General features: G+C 43.1%; 1 protein-coding gene across 2 annotated transcripts in view; it reads left to right on the forward strand.

The window, feature by feature from the left end:
- Positions 1 to 1,530: 1,530 nt before the first annotated feature.
- ADAM19 (ADAM metallopeptidase domain 19) overlaps positions 1,531 to 18,696 on the forward strand; it is a 49,539-nt gene continuing 32,373 nt past the window's right edge. For both annotated transcript variants that reach the window (XM_083603820.1, XM_083603821.1), the window contains exons 1-3: positions 1,531 to 2,390; positions 6,849 to 6,934; positions 10,370 to 10,440. In XM_083603820.1, the coding sequence (XP_083459946.1) occupies positions 2,285 to 2,390; positions 6,849 to 6,934; positions 10,370 to 10,440 (263 nt within the window). In that variant the 5' untranslated portion in view covers positions 1,531 to 2,284. The remainder of the gene's footprint in view (positions 2,391 to 6,848; positions 6,935 to 10,369; positions 10,441 to 18,696) is intronic.

The following is an 18,696-nucleotide window of genomic DNA, read 5'->3' on the forward strand; positions in this document are numbered from 1 at the left end:
CCACTCCAACCTGCTGCAATGCAGGAATCTCAACTAAAGCATCCAAGACAGATGGCCATCCAACCTCTGCTTTAAAACCTCCAAGGAAGACACTGACCAGACCCAGAGTTGCTTAGATTCAGCAAGATGGGTGGCCTCATGCCTTTTCCCTTTTTCCTTACTGGTCACTATGGAGAGTGACTTAGTTGTTGTTGTTGTTGTTGTTGTTGTTGTTGTTTAGTCGTTTAGTTGTGTCCGACTCTTCGTGACCCCATGGACCAGAGCACACCAGGCACTCCTGTCTTCCACTGCCTCCCGCAGTTTAGTCAAACTCATGCTGGTAGCTTCGAGAACACTGTCCAACCATCTTGTTCTCTGTCGTCCTCTTCTCTTTGTGCCCTCCATCTTTCTCAGCATCAGGGTCTTTTCCAGGGAGTCTTCTCTTCTCATGAGGTGGCCAAATTATTGGAGCCTCAGCTTCAGCATCTGTCCTTCCAGTGAGCACTCAGGGCTGATTTTCTTAGGAATGGATAGGTTTGATCTTCTTGCAGTCCATGGGACTCTCAAGAGTCTCCTCCAGCACCATAATTCAAAAGCATCAATTCTTTGGCGATCAGCCTTCTTTATGGTCCAGCTCTCACTTCCATACATCACTACTGGGAAAACCATAGCTTTAACTATACGGACCTTTGTTGGCAAGGTGATGTCTCTGCTTTTTAAGATGCTGTCTAGGTTTGTCATTGCTTTTCTCCCAAGAAGCAGGAGTCTTTTAATTTCGTAGTAGCTCTTGCCTATCCTTCCTCTTTCTGCTGTTTGGATTACTGTCACTTTGTCCGTGGTTACTGATGTTCAGAGGAGGTATGCTTACTTGGGACTCCATGAACATAGGGGGACTTACTTCTCTGTAAACGGCATAGGCTTGTATGGACACTTTCCATCCCTTATAATATCACAGAATGGTGTTGCTGGGATAAATCAGTACAGCCGTGCCCCTTGTTTTACTCTCTCTCTGTGGGTGTGGGTGTGATACTGCAAAGTGAGGGTTTTCAGTGTCTGCTTACTCAGAAGTAGTAGAAATAGTAGTAGTAGTAGTAGTAGTAGTAATTTATTTATTCCGCAACCTTTTGGCTGGGTTTCCCCAGCCACTCTGGGTGGCTTCCAACAAAAGATTAAAAATACATTAAAACATCAGTCATTAAAAACTTCCCTAAACAAGTAAGTCCTACTGAGTTCCATTAGAGGTACTCCGAGGTAAGAGCACATAGGACTGCAGTCTGAATGCATTATTGCCTTTTAAAAATAACTTTTCTGTGTTGTTTTATGCATAACTTAAGCTGCCTTGAGAGTGGAAAGGAGAGCAACCCCCCTCGCCCCCTTGCAAACAAGCGAAGAAGGCAGACTATATTCCCTTCGTCTTCACTGCATACTGGTCCAGTGATTTACTGGAGAAACCGTTTTAAATGTATTTGGTTGCTTAAATGCATTTGGCTTAAATATAGCAGGCACCAGAGCTGGCACAAGGAATGGAGAGTGTAAGATTTGAATCTGCCTGGACTCTGAAGCCACACAACCGCGTCTGTTTGGGCTGCTCCAGCTCTTGATTTTGCCACTAGAGGGCGGATGAACAGATCTAAGTCGAGATGCATCTTTAATACAGATGCCTCGTGGGAAGGTAACTGTTCGTTTAGAAATGCCCCAACCCTGTTCTGCGTCTGGAGATGCGCACGGCGTGCGTTTTCTTCCAAGGAGGCTGACGGTGCATGCACCCTGATCTCTTTACTGCTTATCAAATTAATGCTTATAACTGACTGATTGATAAACGACCCCTCAAGCTTTTAAGTCATACATTTCAGAATCCGAAGGAGCTCCTGAAATAAATACAACTAGCGCTGAAATTTAGTGCACACACCGCCGGTAGGTTCGCAGACAAAGGAGTAACAGGAACGAGCTCTCGCTATATTTTCAGGCGGGCTGCAAGGAAAGACAGATTGCCTTTCTCACCACCTCCCGCTATGCTTTCTTAAAGGCTCCTCGTCAGATAATAATGGCTGGACGGATCCTGCGTTTTGCTGCTGCTGCTGCTACGTCACCGGCCAACATCTGTCTTGGAAGGGTAGGAATGATGGCTTCCGTGATGGGCGGGATTTGAAAGCTGGTCTTTTTTTTTTAAGCCACTATTTCATGTGCCTACCAAGGCATTGCAAAAGCGGAGGCTTCTGTACCAAGCCAAATGCAGCAGCAGCATCAAGAACCACCAGCAGCTATGACATCTCCATCTCTATGAAACGTGCCTTCTCTGCAGACCATGGGAGGGATCATGTGCGGTGCTGCAAAAGGAGACTTGATTTATTCTGTTTCCATCATCTTGCTTTGGCTGAGGCAGCTGCCGGCTGAGGAGTCAGGCTGGGCAGGTAAGTGTTTGGATCACTGTGCAGGAGGGCAGGATAAAAAGTGGGAACAGTTTTACCAAGGGGGGGGGGAGAGAGACAACACTCTGATTAAGGCTGCAATCTTCACCCCACTTACCTAGGAGTAAATTCCACTGAATTTAATAGTACTTACTTCTGAGTATACATGGGATTGTGCTGTAATGCATAATCCACCAAACGACAGTAACTGAGATTTGAGTGGAAATCTTGCAAACCTTCATTTTAAACAGCGCATTTACCTCTTGGTATATGCAGTACTTGCATGAAAGGATGGATGCTTAGCTGGGAGCACACCTGAACAGGAAAGAAGGTTTCAGCACTTTTGATAAGAAAATGCTAAATGCACTAGATTGCTGTGAACATAAACCATAGGTGTAGAAGATGCTGCCTTCTCCCTCCCTCCCTTCAAGCCATGAAGCTCTAATTCAGAAGCAACAAATTCGTTTAAGAAAGGATGTTCAACAGGTATGCCCCTGGGAGTGGTTATAGAAATAGAACGGCAGATTTTCCATTTCTTCTTACCACAGTCCTAGGTTGGTAGGACCAGAAGGGGTACTGAATGGCAGCTGTGCAGCCCCACAGTTGAACTAAATGCAGAAGTCTTTAATTGTAGACTTGTCACAGGGGTCAAAAACATTCTGTCAGTCATAATGCCACCCATGCATAAGAGAGCTGCTTACTTGCAATGCATAGGCTTCATTAACATTTCAGCTGTAAAGTAAGTTTCTAGTCCTCATGATAACAAAGCAGTGTGGAAAGCAAGCTTCTAATATGTTTGCTGAATCCTTCTAACCCTGAAACACTTGCTTATTTAATTCCTGGAATGGCTTAAGGATTGCAACACACACACAAACACACACCCCTTGATCTAGGAGGCCATACAATCTGAGTTGAAAGGAGTGGAGGGAAACTAATTTCATGTGTCTGAGGTTTTCTGCTATATGAACCTTTTGTTAATTGTTCCTTTAAAATTCAGAAGGAAATAATTTGAAACCTTTTTAACCTTCAGGAATGTCTATATTGCTTACAGAACAGGGGCAGATTAATTAAGAGCTCGTGACATTAATCATATTTGCCAAGTTATTGCTTCGTACAATTAAATGAACAGAAGATTGTTTTGAACTACAGTGAACTTTCATGAATATTCAATAAAGAAAAATGCATCTGCTCTTCGAAATGTAGGAAATGCAGGACCAAAATGCAAGGCAAAAACTGGCAGATAAATGTACAGACACCCAAATTTCTAATCCCTCAGATTTCTAATCCTTCAAATCTGCCTAGTTTCTGCATATTGCTTTCTAATCCAGAGCGGATTAGGTTGAATCTGTTCTTTTGGATTTGGAGATCACTGATTGGCCAGTCCTTGTGATAATATTATGCTATGACCATCCCCTCTTCAGACCAGAGGGGTGCACAACATTGGCTGAACCTTGTGGTCATTTTTTAATGTCAGACTTCTACCCTTCTCCAACCAGCTATTTTTTTAGGTTTTATACTTCTTAGAAAAGAGCTAACTAGGTACTGTATTTTATTAGGTGAACATGCTAAGCATTTATGCAGGATAGGGGGAAGGGAGCGTGGACATCCTTCTGGAAGCATGTGGGGAAGAATGAACAGGAAAAGGCAATTGGATTCTTGGAGAGGGATGCAACTTCAAACATCCTGGTTCTGGCTTCCACTTAGCAGGACCAGCTAGTTGATTATGGCCCAGGGTTCCTCCAGATGACGCATTTATTGAGCAAAGTTTGCATGGAGGTTATACAAAGTTTACTCTTTATTGAGCATTCATCCAGATTTGTTTGCGGGGAGGTTATATGTCTTTCGGTCAATCACATGTTACCCCACACTTTTTAGTACATTTTCCTAACTGCAAGAAGTTATTTTTTTTAAAAAAAGAAAGGAGTGGGGGAAGTGGATTCATTGAGCCCTTTAATCCTATGAATTGCATAATCTTAAATTCCCAATATCCAGCTGAATCCTTCCCACAAAATAGAGACCAACTCACTCAATATAATGCAGTATCTTTATAGAAGGAAAGGAGTGGGAAGTGCAGAGTTCACAACACAGTCAATCCCTTTCCCCGTCCAAACTCCACTTCACAGATGCATGAAGTATGCACTTCCATGTTTAGTCTTTTTTGTCCTCACTAGGGCAAAACACTGCCCCTCTAGCCCTCTCAAGACAACAGCAAGGTTGCAGGTTCAATCCCTGTATGGGACAGCTACATAGTTCTGCATTGCTGGTGGTTGGACTAGATTATCCCTAGACACCCTTCCAACTTGACAATTCTGGAACTGGACAGCTACTTTCATAGTAACAGAGCAATCTAGACCTCCCCTTTATTCCAGGTTAGGGGTGGATGGCTTGGATCAGATGGAGATGTCCGTCCCCCCCAGCTCTCATAGTCAAGGCAGCCTCCTCATTGGTGAAGTGAAAACACCAGACTCCCTTTTCCAGCCATCAAATATGTGGCTGAGGAGTAAAGCCAAATAGTGGGATACCTGTTGGCTGGAGCCATCAGAAAGAACTGAAATGGGACACTTGAAGGTGTGGAGAGGGCAGGGTTGACCTGACAAATCCACTGGATCCCAAATTGGTCCCTCTGCTACCACATAATTGCATTGGGCCTGTGTCCTGTGCCATTCTGGAGTTGGTGCAATGGTCAGCATGGATCAGCACTGATCATCCTCTTTCTGCCCACTCCACTCCACTGTCTGCCACAAATCCTCACCAGCAAGGGGCAGAGGGAGGTATGGGTTAGGATTGTTCTGTAAATGTAGTGCCAAATTGTCAGTTGCTGATTCAGTGTGCTTGACTTTGGCAAAAGCCTGTAAATCGAGGAATAGGGATCTCCACAGGTTGTTGGACTACAGCATGGGTAGGCAACCTAAGGCCCAGGGGCTGGATCTGACCCAATCTCCTTCTAAATCTGGCCCGCAGATGGTCCGGGAATCAGCGTGTTTTTACATGAGTAGAATATGTCCTTTTATTTAAAATGCATCTCTGGGTTATTTGTGGGGCATAGGAATTTGTTCACCCCCCCTTCAAAATATAGTCTGGCCCTCCACAAGGTCTGAGGGACAGTGGACCGGCCCCCGTTTGCTGATCCTGGACTACAGCTTCCATAATCCATGACCATTGGGCATGTTGATTGAGACTGATGGGAGCTGGAATGCAACAGCATCTAGGCTGGAGAAGCCCTCTATTGGAACAGCTTTCTCCCTAATCATGAAGGCTCATTTTGCCCGTAAAGCAGAACTATCATCAAAATTCTATAAATAAGAAAGAAGCACAAACCAGGACAAATGTAGTACCACCCCATAACTGTCTGTAGCGTAAGAAACAGCAAAGCAACGTAGTTTAAACAAGCTGATTTCATCACACTTACTCACCAAAACCACACCTGTAAATATCAGCCAGAATAACCTTGTGGGAAAACACCTTCTTAACCCCCCCCCCGAACTGAGAGTGGGTGGCACTGTGGTCTAAACCACTGAGCCTCTTGGGCTTGCTCATCGGAAGGTTGGTGGTGGGAATATGCGCCACGGGATGAGCTCCCATTGCTCTGTTCCAGCTTCTGCCAACCTAGCAGTTCAAAAGCAAACTAATGCAAGTAGATAAATAGGTACTGCTGCATCGGGAAGGTAAATGGTGTTTCTGTGCGCTCTGGTTTCTGTCATGGTGTCCTGTTGTGCCAGAAGCAGTTTAGTCATGCTGGACACATGACCTGGAAAGCTGTCTGTGGACAAACGCTGAGCTGGCCTGAAGCAAGATGTGTGCCACACCCCATAGTCACCTTTGACTGGATTTAACCATCCAAGGGTCCTTTACCTTTTACCTTACCCCAAATATAGCAATCTGTGGTCAGCTACTATATGCCTTCAGCAAAATTTGCCTTAACACAGCTATAAAGCTCTCTGTGAGTTAATGTGGGAGGAGGGAGTGTGGTTCAAGGAAAAATTAATCTGATTGGCTGTGTGGTGCTTTGATGCGCTTATACTAGCTCTATGACCCCTGATTGGCTTGACCATGTAGCCAGCAAAAGGAGAAACCATTAAAAAAACAAATGTGCCAAATCAGCTACAACGACAGCAATGAACCCAGGTGAAATGATGCCCTAAATGCTTTTTTTGGGGTTGTATTATCCACAAAAATCCAACTCAGTCTAGTCTCCATGCAAGAAGTCTAGTCCATTCCAAGAAGCCAGCATTATGGTTATACTTGTGAAACAGAGAATGGAAAGTGGTTGATGAATCTGCTCTCAAGAACAAAGGCTGCTTTTGACTGGCAAGACTTGTCTGGGTCTGGAAAAGACACCGTTGGCTATTTGGATAGGTACAGTAGGATGTTAGTGGGGGTTTCCCCCCTGTGTGCTGCTTTTCTCCTATGACCTTTCAGAGTTCATACTAGGGCTTTGAACAGTTATTTATGTTTCCTCAGGGACATGGAATGCAGTCCACTCCCAGGTGCACCATGAAATCATAATACCTCAGTGGCGATCAGATGGAAGCTCTGGCAATGATAAGGTAGGTTGCTTAGCCACAATAACAGGAAACGAGCTGTGCTTTCTCATCCCTTTCAAATAACCATTATCCTCCTGATGCAATCATTGGTGGGAATTATATAGCAGTGACAGTCTGGCTGTGAAGTGCCTTGTAAAATCTGCCTAAGCTGGATAGAGTGATGGTCATATAAACTCATATACCCATTATCAATACCAAGAGGAATGAAGGAAGCTGTCTTATACTGAGTCAGACCTTTGGTCTATCTAGCTCAATCAATATTGTCTATGCTGACTGGCAGTGGCTCTCTAGGATTTCAGATTCCAATGGTTTTTGCCAGCCCCACCTGGAGGTGCCAGGGATTGAATCTGGAACCTTCTGCAGGCAAAGCAGATGCTCTGCCACTGAACTTTGACCCTTCCCCCTCACATATGGGTGTATGTGTGAAGATGTTCTGTGGCCTTTTGAGTCATCATCTGGCAAGAGCATCAAAACTAAGTGAATATTGGAATTATCAAACCTAACTTAGTCATGTTCTTTCATTAAAATTAGTCTGCTCTGAGTAAAAATTCCTTGAATACCACCCTCAGAATTTAGAAATTCTATAATTTATTACATTTTACTATGTTGCAGAGGGAATTGTATCTGCTGGTGGCACCAGCAAATTGCTTTTAAATATGGTTCTGGCAGAGGTGCACCTGGCCTTAAGTACTATTTGTGCTAATGGAGAAAGTATTTTTTTTTAGAACGAGGGGTCTTTTGTGTATTGCAAGTGTCTTTTTGACACTATGTTTTCTTAGTGCCTCTTGCTGCTACCCTTAGATCCTTTATCACCATTAGTCATAAAGGGCTTTTTGGCATGGGGCCTGGGGAAAAGAGTGTGATAGCCTTATCAGTGTTTATATTAGTTAACAGTGCATCAGTTCTGTTCACCCACCCTGCTAAATAGGCCACTCATCTTGTAAAGATGAGTAAGCAAGACGTAAGACTGTGTGATTTGCGGAAGACAATTTCAAACCACTGGGTTGATCCGTCTGGTTCTCAAAAGGCTTGGAAGCAGCTTGTAAGCCCCCCCCCCCCACTAGAGCATCTGTAGCCCCTCTAGTCACATAAGGATACCATGCTGTGAACTAGCCTACACAAAGAGGCAACAGTTCTCGAGACTGCAGCAGCTGGAAAAGCTGAAGCTGTGGCCACAAAAATGCCTGCCAACTTTTTCTGTGTGCAGCCGAATTCTCACTAATGCTTCCCCTTTCCCCCTTGGTTGTGGTACCATGTGGTTCCTTGTATGATGCACAGGAATCGGATTCTGTATGCTTGGCATTGGATATAGTCAGTAGTGCTGTTCGTCTTCCACCTGCTCCAAGCCAACTTTGAGAGTTTCTCCAACTGCAATCCAGTTAAGAACATGGGAAGCTGCCTTATACTGAGACATGACCATGGGTCCCTCTCGCTCAAGACTGTCCACACTGACAGGCAGCAGCTGTCCAGGGTTTTAGGCAAGGCACACTTCCGGTCCTGCCTGGAGATGCAGGAGATGGAAGCTGGGACCTACTGTGTGCAAAGCAGATGCTCTCCTATTGAGCCACAGCCCTTCCCCGGTTATTTCCTACAAAAATGTCACAGATGTGCAGCAGAATTATCTGAGGAGTTCAGCTAGTTGTTGTTGGCCGTCTCTGTTTTGGCTGTGTGGAAGCACCAGACAGATGGGAAGCAGAGATTTAATCAAAGCAAGCATCAGTTTTCCTCTACTGCTATGTGTGTGGCCATGCAAATGTGCTTTTGATCAAAGGGAAGGGCCAGCTCTGTGACCCGTTTGCTATCAGATCCCTTGCAGAGTTGACGAAGAAGGATGTGTCAATAAGGGCAAGAGGGCATTGCTATTTCTTTTTTGTCCTTCTCTCTTGCTCGGAACAAGTTGCTCAACAAAGAGATTGCACAGGCAACTCTCGAGCTGGGAACTGAACCCACATCTCCCGAGTCTCTGCCCTGCACATTAGCCACAAAGTGCTCTCTCCCTCCTCCTGCTCATGCAAGCTCTCAAAAATGTTCCTGAATGCTCTAAAATGAAATTGGAAAAATCGTTTAAAATTAGGCATGAGAAGGGGGGCACATCTGTTGCCACTATGAATAGTCAAGGACAATGTCGATATATGAATAGAAAAAGAGGATGGTGTTCTCCATGGAAGTTGTAGCAAGCATTGGTGTGTGTGTGTGTAAGCACTAGAAATGCAGAAGCTGGAGGCTATTTTGGTTGAACAATTTGCTGCTCAGTCTGGGCGAGGTTCCTTCATAGACCACACTTAGGATGGGAACATGTTTAACAATGGTGCAATTTTGATTACTTGGGACAACCAACATTACTCACTTTCCTTCTTATTAACAGGCTGTGGTTTGTTTTTTTATGAGGGTGCATGGGGGGAGGTGATAGCGATTTCCTGCCTCATCCGTCTGCTCTGCCTTTGACACTTCAGCTAATATTTGCCAATTTCCACCTTGCAGCCTTCGTAAGCCACCACAAAGAATCATTAGCCAAGTTCCGCTTCTGAAAGAACATACTGTAATATCCATAGTAGGGTTGGAAGGGAACCCAAGGGGCATCTCGTCCAACCCCCTACAATGCAGGAACCACAGCTAAAGAATTCCTGACAGAGGGCCACCCAACCTCCAGTGAAGGAGGGTGGGTGGGTGTTAGATAGGCATTATTAGGGTCTGCATCATTCCCAATCAGCCAATGATTTCCTAAATTTCGTTGTATTGTGTTTTTCTTGCTCTTTGAATCAGTCTTGAATAGTAATGTCTTGACCAACCAATGTCACAGTGGCATGCGTCATGCACAAATCTACAAGTTCCTGTCAACCGCACAATGGCTATGTTCTGTCTTCACAGCTGCAGGCAGTACATATGTGCCCATTGGTGGGAACCACAAGTGGGGAGAGTGCTGTTGTGCTCACGTCCTGCTCTTGGACTTCTCGTAGGCTGGCCACTGTGAAAAGAGGATGCTGGACTAAACGGGCCATTGGCCTGATCCAGTAGATGCTTCTTATGTTCTTATCCACTCTCTAGCCCTGCTTTTCCTTTACATTCAAGCCAGTCAATTCAGTACAGCTGCACTGGAGCCCAGGAAGGGAATTTTAATTTGGCGTTCATCATGATTTGCTCCAGAAATGGTTTGCCAGTGTTCTTCTCTGTTTGTGTTATGGTCTGGTATACCGCTGAGGACCAATAAGCCTGCAATCCAGTTGCAACCTGGGAGTTGGTCTTATTGAACTCCATTGGATTTGCTTCTAAGAAAACAGTCATAGCAACTGGGTTGTAAGTGATCTGCAGTCTACTGTTTGAGAATCAGTGAAATAAAATATTTGCTATTCTTTTTCAACTTTTGCTTAATATCTTGATTTTGTCGTAAGCCAGAAATGCAGAGTGTGTGTAAACCTTTTGTTTCTGTGTTGTACACAGCACCCACCCAGAGCAGAAGTAGAAATAACAGCTGAAGGAAGAAACTTCATCTTGGATGTTGAGAAGAATGAGTAAGTAACCTTGTACAAAAAGGCAGGGTACATTTAAATATACACTCCTGTTAATCTATTGTGTGAACTAAGCAGAGCTTATCCGCCATTTTGAACTCCAAACAGGGCACTCCTGTTCCTTTAATAAAAGTTCAGTTAGTGGAACATCATCTGCTATGGTGTTGTATAGGTGTCAAAATGCAAAGGCAGAAGATGTTGAGCAAGCCTCCAAAAGAGACTTGTGAAACTTGTACACAAACAAACCACAAAAACTCTAGCTTGTTCCTGTTCCTAGGCACTAGAAATGGGATTACATAAATCAGAGGTAACATCAGGCCCAGGGGTTATGTCCCTACAGGCATCTCTAGCTGGTCTGTGGGACTCTCCCTTTGCCATGCCACACCCTTAGCCATCCTCAGAGCCTTCTTCAACTGCTTTTGTCTTGCTAGTTATGTGTCCTTAAACTGTAATTATTTGATTGATTGATTGATTGATTTCAATTTATATACTGCCCTATATCTGGAAGTCTCAGGGCAGTTCACAGAATAAAATCAAAATATAAAACCACAAAATACAGAATCAAAATAAAAACAACAATAATCCAATAACTCCCCCCCCAAACCCCCACATTTTAAAAGGCCACTTGCTTGACTAGATCGAAGATAAAGAGGTGTGGGTGCAGAAACTTCTGGCTTTTGCATAGTTGGAATGTAGCCAATGCTATGAAGGAAAGGGTCACATTATTGCTTTGCCCACTTTTGTCTTGAGCTGTGTCCACCACTGATGTGCCCCCCCTTGGAAGCTTGTTCACAAAAGAATGCCACCCTCAGGCTGGGAAAGGTTTGCCACCCGTGACATAAGTCCATAGATCAGAAGAAAGGCACTCTGCAAAAGAGAAGACTCTGCCCTATGTGAGAGAGGCCTAGTTGCTGCCATCCAGCCAAATAAAACAGAGGGCTCTGGTGGTGTTGGCAACTACCAAGAGACTGAAATATAAGACATTTCCAAGTTTTTGTTATCATTTGCATTCTAGGCCAGTGGATCCCAATTAGCTAAGTATGGCGGACCCCCTATTTTTCAAAAGCCAAACCATGGACCACCTACTTTTGAAAATTTTGATATCTCTATGGTTGTTTTTGTAGGTGAATGGTGCCATGGACCCCCCCAGGTGGGTTTTGTGGAACTTCTGAGCTCCATGGACCACCAGTTGGGAACCACGGTTCTAGATCATTTCTAGATAAAGCCATGTTAATTGCATTAGCTGCAGAAGTTATAATTGTATGCAATATAACTTTCTCTGTGGGGGCACCTACTCTATGGGATGACTTCCCCTTGGAGATGAGCCTAGGCACCAACTGTTGGGTGCTTCCAGTGTGCTTAGAAAATTTATCCATTATTTTAAAAATTGCAAACCCCCCCCCAACAACTTACCTATTTCCTCAGACGTTTCTAGGCTGTTTCTATACCAGTTTTTAGCACCCTGATTACTGTAACATTAATATTTTATTGGTTTTTTGGGGGGGGGTATGTTTTATGATTTATTGTTGTAAACTGCTTTGGTACTCTCCGGAATGAAAGACACTAGAAATAGTTTTATTTATAAGTAACTGTAATATAGGGGATGAGGGGGATGCTCATCATATTTGCAGAGGACAAATAGTAAATTTTGTAGTTTAGTCGTGTCCGACTCTTCGTGACCCCATGGACCAGAGCACGCCAGGCACTCCTGTCTTCCACTGCCTCCCGCAGTTTGGTCAAACTCATACTGGTAGCTTCAAGAACACTGTCCAACCATCTCGTCCTCTGTCGTCCCCTTCTCCTTGTGCCCTCCATCTTTCCCAACATCAGGGTCTTTTCCAGGTAGTCTTTTCTTTTCATGAGGTGGCCAAAGTATTGGAGCCTCAGCTTCAGGATCTGTCCTTCCAGTGAGCACTCAGGGCTGATTTCCTTAAGAATGGATCGGTTTGATCTTCTTGCAGTCCACGATACTCTCAAGATCTCCTCCAGCACCATAATTCAAAAGCATCAATTCTTCGGCAATCAGCCTTCTTTATGGTCCAGCTCTCACTTCCATACATCACTACTGGGAAAACCATAGCTTTAACTATATGGACCTTTGTCAGCAAGGTGATGTCTCTGCTTTTTAAGATGCTGTCTAGGTTTGTCATTGCTCTTCTCCCAAGAAGCAGGCGTCTTTTAATTGCGTGACTGCTGTCTACTATTGGAGAAACTGTTTTTCTGTTTCTATCTAATTATTCAGCTACCCAGAAGGAATTCCAATTCTTCGGAAAGAAAGACTATTGCTACTTTACTTTGACTGAGTGCCTTTAATCAGTTACAGCACTTCTGGGTTCACAGGGCTGATGGATACACAGAATCACAAGCAAACGGTCTCTAAATTCTTTGCAATTGTTGTTGGTCCTGTGAAGAAAGCAGAGCTTGAGTCCTACAAATAGTCAGAGGCAGGCCTTTGTTAAAAAGTCTGCAGGCCTTCCCAACCCCTCCAGAAAAGATTTTGTCTTAATAGGCCAGACTGGAACCTTCTGAGAGCAGTCAGCCTGCCCTGAAATGCTACTTGCTAAACATGTTCCAACAGCTAAGGCGAGATAGGGGAAGAGAAATTGACACATCTTACGTCGCTAAACACATGCTAGATTTCTGTTCAGCACAGCTTCTAATACAAACCATGAAAGCGCATGCTTGCATTGGCTTTTGGGAAATGATTAGAGTACCGTTAAATGTATTCAATATACCCTGTTATGAAGTCAGGATGTAGCTGCACAACATGCTCTTTAATTGAGAAATCGGGTCCCCCCTTAAAGAGGGCACATGTTGCGGTGAGACCTGGCAACCAAACCCTGTGTTGTGGGTGGGTATGATCGGATAGCCACAACACACAATTGGTAGGTCCCTTGATGCAGGGTTTAATCAGGCCAATGGGACGCAGGTTAAATGGATCAAGGGACCTATATATACCTATATATACCCAGAGCTTCCTCTTTCGGTGCGTGCATCAGAACACCCACCCACCTCTCCCTATTTTTAGGGCTTTGTGCTTGACCTTGCTATGCTGTCGTGTGTCGTCTGTCGTTGGGACAGGAGCACGGCAGGAATTTTCCCCACTTGGCTAATTGGCTGGTGCCATTTGGGTTTCACCTGTCGCGTAGCAAATCGTCACAACCTGTAAGGTTGCGGATAGGCTCTGGTTCAGGTGATAGGGATGGGAGAGCAGTCTTGCCATCCCTATGTGAAGGGTATTCCATTAAAGGAAACCAGGGACTTGATGGTTTGGTCAATCCCTGAGAGGGGTTTGTGCCCGTGCCTGAGTCCAGGGGGGAATTTGGGTGGTGGAGATAGCCTGTTCCTGGCTTTCCGCTTATCCAGGTATTCATCCTAGACTGACCTATGCTGGTGCCCTGAGTCAGCGCTACCTGCAATGGGGCAGGGAGCTAGTCGAAGCAGAGCCTATGCAACCACTCACTTGCCGCAATCAATAAAGTTGTGGCCTAAATTCTGCCAAAAACCAAACCAAAATTTGAGTCTTGTCTGAATTTATTTAAGGGGGAGGTTTAAAGGTCTGAACATGCAAAAATCTGTTGTCTGCTCCAAAGAATTGGTTTGGGTCTGCAGCCTAACAGAAACAGGACTTTTGTCCAGTTGCTTTTACATTTCTGGTGTTTTGGGATTGTGTGGAATTGTGAAGGGAAAGCTATGAGTGGTGGAAGAGAATTGGCAGAAGCAGAGTCTCTTGAGCAAAACATTAGCAGTAGATTAACTCTGAGCATGATGACATAATTTCCAGGTGTCTCCTGGGAACCATGCTGTGCTATTTTCATCTAAGGCCTGCTCTCAACAGGCTAGCAAAACGGAACACATATATTGTGTTTACTTCCTGAGTTGGGCCCCTCATTCCTCTAAACACAGACCCGCACAGCCATTCAACTTTGCAAGGGGCTGCAGGAGAAAATGTACAGGGCTCATAGTTGTCTGTGATGTGTAATAAGTACAACTCCTCACTTGGCTACTGGTAGAGACTTTCGTCAAGTGCTCCAAACATAGAATACTAGTTCTTTGCCAGTATAATTTTTATACTAGTATATTTTGCTTTTCTTTTCTGGATATTTGTTTTTAATCAATGCCCTTTTAAATGTGTTGTGGGAGGGGGATTATTGGTTTGTTGTTGTTCTTAATTTTATTATGGAGCTTATTTCCGAGTAGGTTTGTGTAGTATTGCACTGTTAGTGTTTTGAAGTAAGTTCAACACATACTTAAGCTTAGTTTCAGTACATCTGAGGATACTTTGAGTATGTTAGAAACGAACAATTTTTGTTTTGGTGGTGGTTATAGCTGGGATTGAGGAGATTCAAGCTCTATTTAATTCCACAGGAAGTTACTCTATTAGCTATTATCTCTGAATAGGTTCCCAGACACCTGGTGCAGCCCAATTGATTATTAAATGATCTGTCGAGATGCTTAAGCTCTGCAGCTGCAAAGCAGAAAATCCAAGGCAGATGGATCACAAAATAGATGGAGAGAGGTTCTAAGAATAACATTAGCCATAGTTCAGGAAGAACCTCACATGTAAACAGATTTGTTTTAAGCTTTGTGTGCATTTTTGAAAGAAAGACAGAATTCCCCTTTGGACGAAGATAGCAAGGTTGAAAATGTGACAAACATATAAGTAATTAATGACAAAAGACTATGCCTAAGAACTTGGCCCTTTGGATGAAGAGGGTAATTTTTAGAAGAGAAGCTGTACTGAAGAAGAAGAAAATATTCTACTGCTAGTGAGGATCTTGTTTTAGAATGGAAGGTTGTTACTGGTAATCTAAAAACTTTCCTGTGTCACCTGTGTGGTTTGCTCCATTTTGCTGGACACGGAAGGCATGGCATTTAATGGCGGCAATGAGCCTTGGCACAGGTTTGTTTAGAAAGGGCATTTATAATTCAGGCTGGGAAGAATTCATTGTGATGGTAGCCAAGACACGCAGTCGTTGGCTAGTTGACACAGAAAATGCTCTGGCTCTCAGCCCAGCTCAAATATCTAATTCTGGAATTACTGTACCTTGGAAAACAAAACTGACAAATCCACTGTACTGTTTCCATGTGTTAGGGCTAACAAGACCCCACCCCCCCACCGCTGCCTGAGATTCTGAGCTGCTGGATACAGGGTCACTTCCATTATAATTTCCTGCCTTATCTGGTTTCCTTTCCAGTGCTTGTTTAAGGAAACAGAAAACTGGAAACAAACGTGGCTGTTGCCTATTTCAGCTTTACGTAGGAAGGATTGCTGTGGGATTTTGCATAGGCGCTACACACACTGTGATTTGCTGGTAACTTCCTACACACGTAGGATATGAATGGGAACAAATGACAGAAGGCTTTGACCTCTTCTGCAGGTCTCTCGAAGCGTTTCTGAATGGTTGGAAAGCCAGGTCTCGCTCCGGGAGGGATTCCAGCTCATCTTCCTCTTGGAATGGTGATTTCATTGTCAGAGGGCTAGGCAAGGAAGCTAGGTTATCTCTTCGTTGACTCTAAACATTGCACAATTTCCCAGGCAGGAAGAAAGCTTCCTTCTCTCCTGTCCTCATTTTGCTTATCTTATAGGAAGATGTTCAGGCAGTTTGACTCTGCAGTTTTACAGTTCTTTAATCTTTGGGGTTATAAGAGGGGAGACCTGCTTAGCTCGGCATAAGATGCTCCAGGAAGTATATACCGTATTTTTTGCTCTATAAGACGCACCAGACCATAAGACTCACCTAGTTTTTGGAGCAGGAAAACAAGAAAAAAAATATTCTGAATCCCAGAAGCCAGAACAGCAAGAGGGATCCCTGCTTCTGGCTTCTGGGATAGCTGCGCAGTCTGCATTCGCTCCATAAGACGCACACACATTTCCCCTTACTTTTTAGGAGGGAAAAAGTGAGTCTTATAGAGCAAAAAATATGGTACTTTCCAGAAGAGATGATATAAGCAGAACCCAAACCTTTGGCATCAGCAGCACTATGAACCCCATTAAGCCCCACTTGAAAATACCTTCTTATTTAAAAAACTTGTAGATTTATACATGCCACAAAGAAAAGTTGTGAGAAGAGCAAATTGCCCTATTTGCTCCCCTGTGACTTTTGGGCTTTGCATGCTTTGGGGCACATCTCCTTGCCCATCAGCGTTAACTCTCCCCGGCAGTTCTGACACTTAGAGACAGCTTGGTTGAAACATGGTTGACCCGAGGAAGGACATAAGTGTTTGCAAATTACACTAAACCTTTTGCAAAGAAGAGAATCCTAAACAATTCATCCAAGGGCTGCTGGCTTGCATCATATTCCTGACTTGAGTCCCAAGAGAACTTATGAAGAAAGTGTGAAATGTAACTCCCAAAGTTCATAAGCCAACTAAAAACCTCAAGCTTTAATTATTTTACAGAATTTGAACATTTCCAATCCCATGTGATTCTGGAATTTAAAAAGCAGTTCATTACTGGCATATACTGCATGGGTGGGATGGTTTTGTTTTTCGTAACAAATGGTGATTTCATGTTATTGGAGTAAGGCAGCAGAGCAAAGTCAAATTATCACTCACTTGAAGGCATTTGTACTACAGCCAAAAGGAATCACAGCAGTGTAGGAACTGGGATTTGGGTCCTAATCCAACAGTGTATAAAGCATCGCTGAGAAATAAATCCTTTCTCTACTTCCAAGTATTCTTGGCAAGCCATTTGGGCAGGTTTATTGTTTCATATTAAGAATTTGCTGTCAGTGGGCTTTGGCACATGTGATTTTGACCTCATTTTGACATACCCCTGTCAAATTCAATGAATTGATATTGGATTTTGACTGTCATACTTGTATGCACCTATTATTATTATTATTATTATTATTATTTTAAATGACAGCAGTCTATTGAGGAAAGGATATGGTCAACTTAAGACAAATACATTATTCTTAAACAAAAATGCTGCTCCAGCTTGTTCAGATCACTAAGATGAAGAGTCCAGGATTTTTTATTTACAGTTTAAAAAAAATATTTTTTATTAATTTTCTTTTCTCAAAACAAATATCCAATATCATTGCTGTACATACATTTTCCATTTTCCCCCATCCCAGTTGACTTCCCTCAACTACTGGTTTATTACATCAGATGATACATTCTGCTGTTTATTTACAATACTATGTTATCACGTTGTTGTACTACTTGTTCTCTGTAAATAAAATTGTAAATGTTTATTTAAATCCTGCCAGCGAGACCATTTCCTTCTGTTGTTTCTGCAAATATATTGTAAAGGGTTCCCATTCTTTTTCAAAGTCACTATTGTCCTTTTCACGCAGTTTGTTGTCAGGATTTTTTATTTACATTTATCCCTTTATCCAGAAGGATGTTGATCCACTGGTACAAAATTCTATCGTCACTGAAATCTTACACATAATATGGATAGCCTGACTGCTGTAGACCATGCATTGGTAACCTCAAGGCTGGATTACTGCAATGCACGCTCCCTGCAAAACAAATTTGACAAATGGAAACCAAATAATACAGAATGATGTCTTAGATTTGACCTCTCTATGTTATCTCTTATGCTCCATAACTTTTTCTGCAACTACTATCATAAAGGGGCAATCCATCTTTCTTCCATCATGGGACTCAACACTATATATACAGGGTTCCCAGGTGCTCTCCCAATATACATATATAGATGTTTATAAGTGCAAAGGACATGGACACATTCCCAGTTTGATGATGTCATAATAATAAATAGCCGTTGTCAGGAATTACTGAGGTGGAGGAAGCTCCTGATCTGTTCCATTCACTTGCTTATTCCATTTATCCACTGGACTAACAAGCCAAGTCATCAATTACCCTTTCACATACTCTTATAATACTTTGTTTCTGTTGCTGTGAAAACTATGAATATACAGTATCATCTGCAGCAACAGTCCATATTGTTCAAAAGTATTTTTGTGGGTTTTACATTAGATTGAAGGTAAATTTCTCAAATTAATCCAGACCCTTGAATTCTGAAAACTCAAAACCGTTTATTTATTTGTTTGTTTGTGCTTTTGTATATTTCAATCCCTGGAAGCTGCTCATAGTTTTTCAGTGAGGCTGATGTTGTGACTTCTTATCAGTTTTTCTCTCTTGAGCTGTACTTTCTCTTTCCTGATTTGAAATTGTTCCCATTTACTCATTAATCTGTATTGCTGGATATCTTTAAATTATAGCTATGCTTCTGTCTTAGGTTGAAGACCTAGCCAGTGCTGACTGACATCATCTAGTGTGAATGAA

The sequence above is a fragment of the Podarcis filfolensis genome (genome assembly GCF_964270895.1).
Source record: "Podarcis filfolensis genome assembly, chromosome: 2".
NCBI classification, from domain to species: domain Eukaryota; kingdom Metazoa; phylum Chordata; class Lepidosauria; order Squamata; family Lacertidae; genus Podarcis; species Podarcis filfolensis.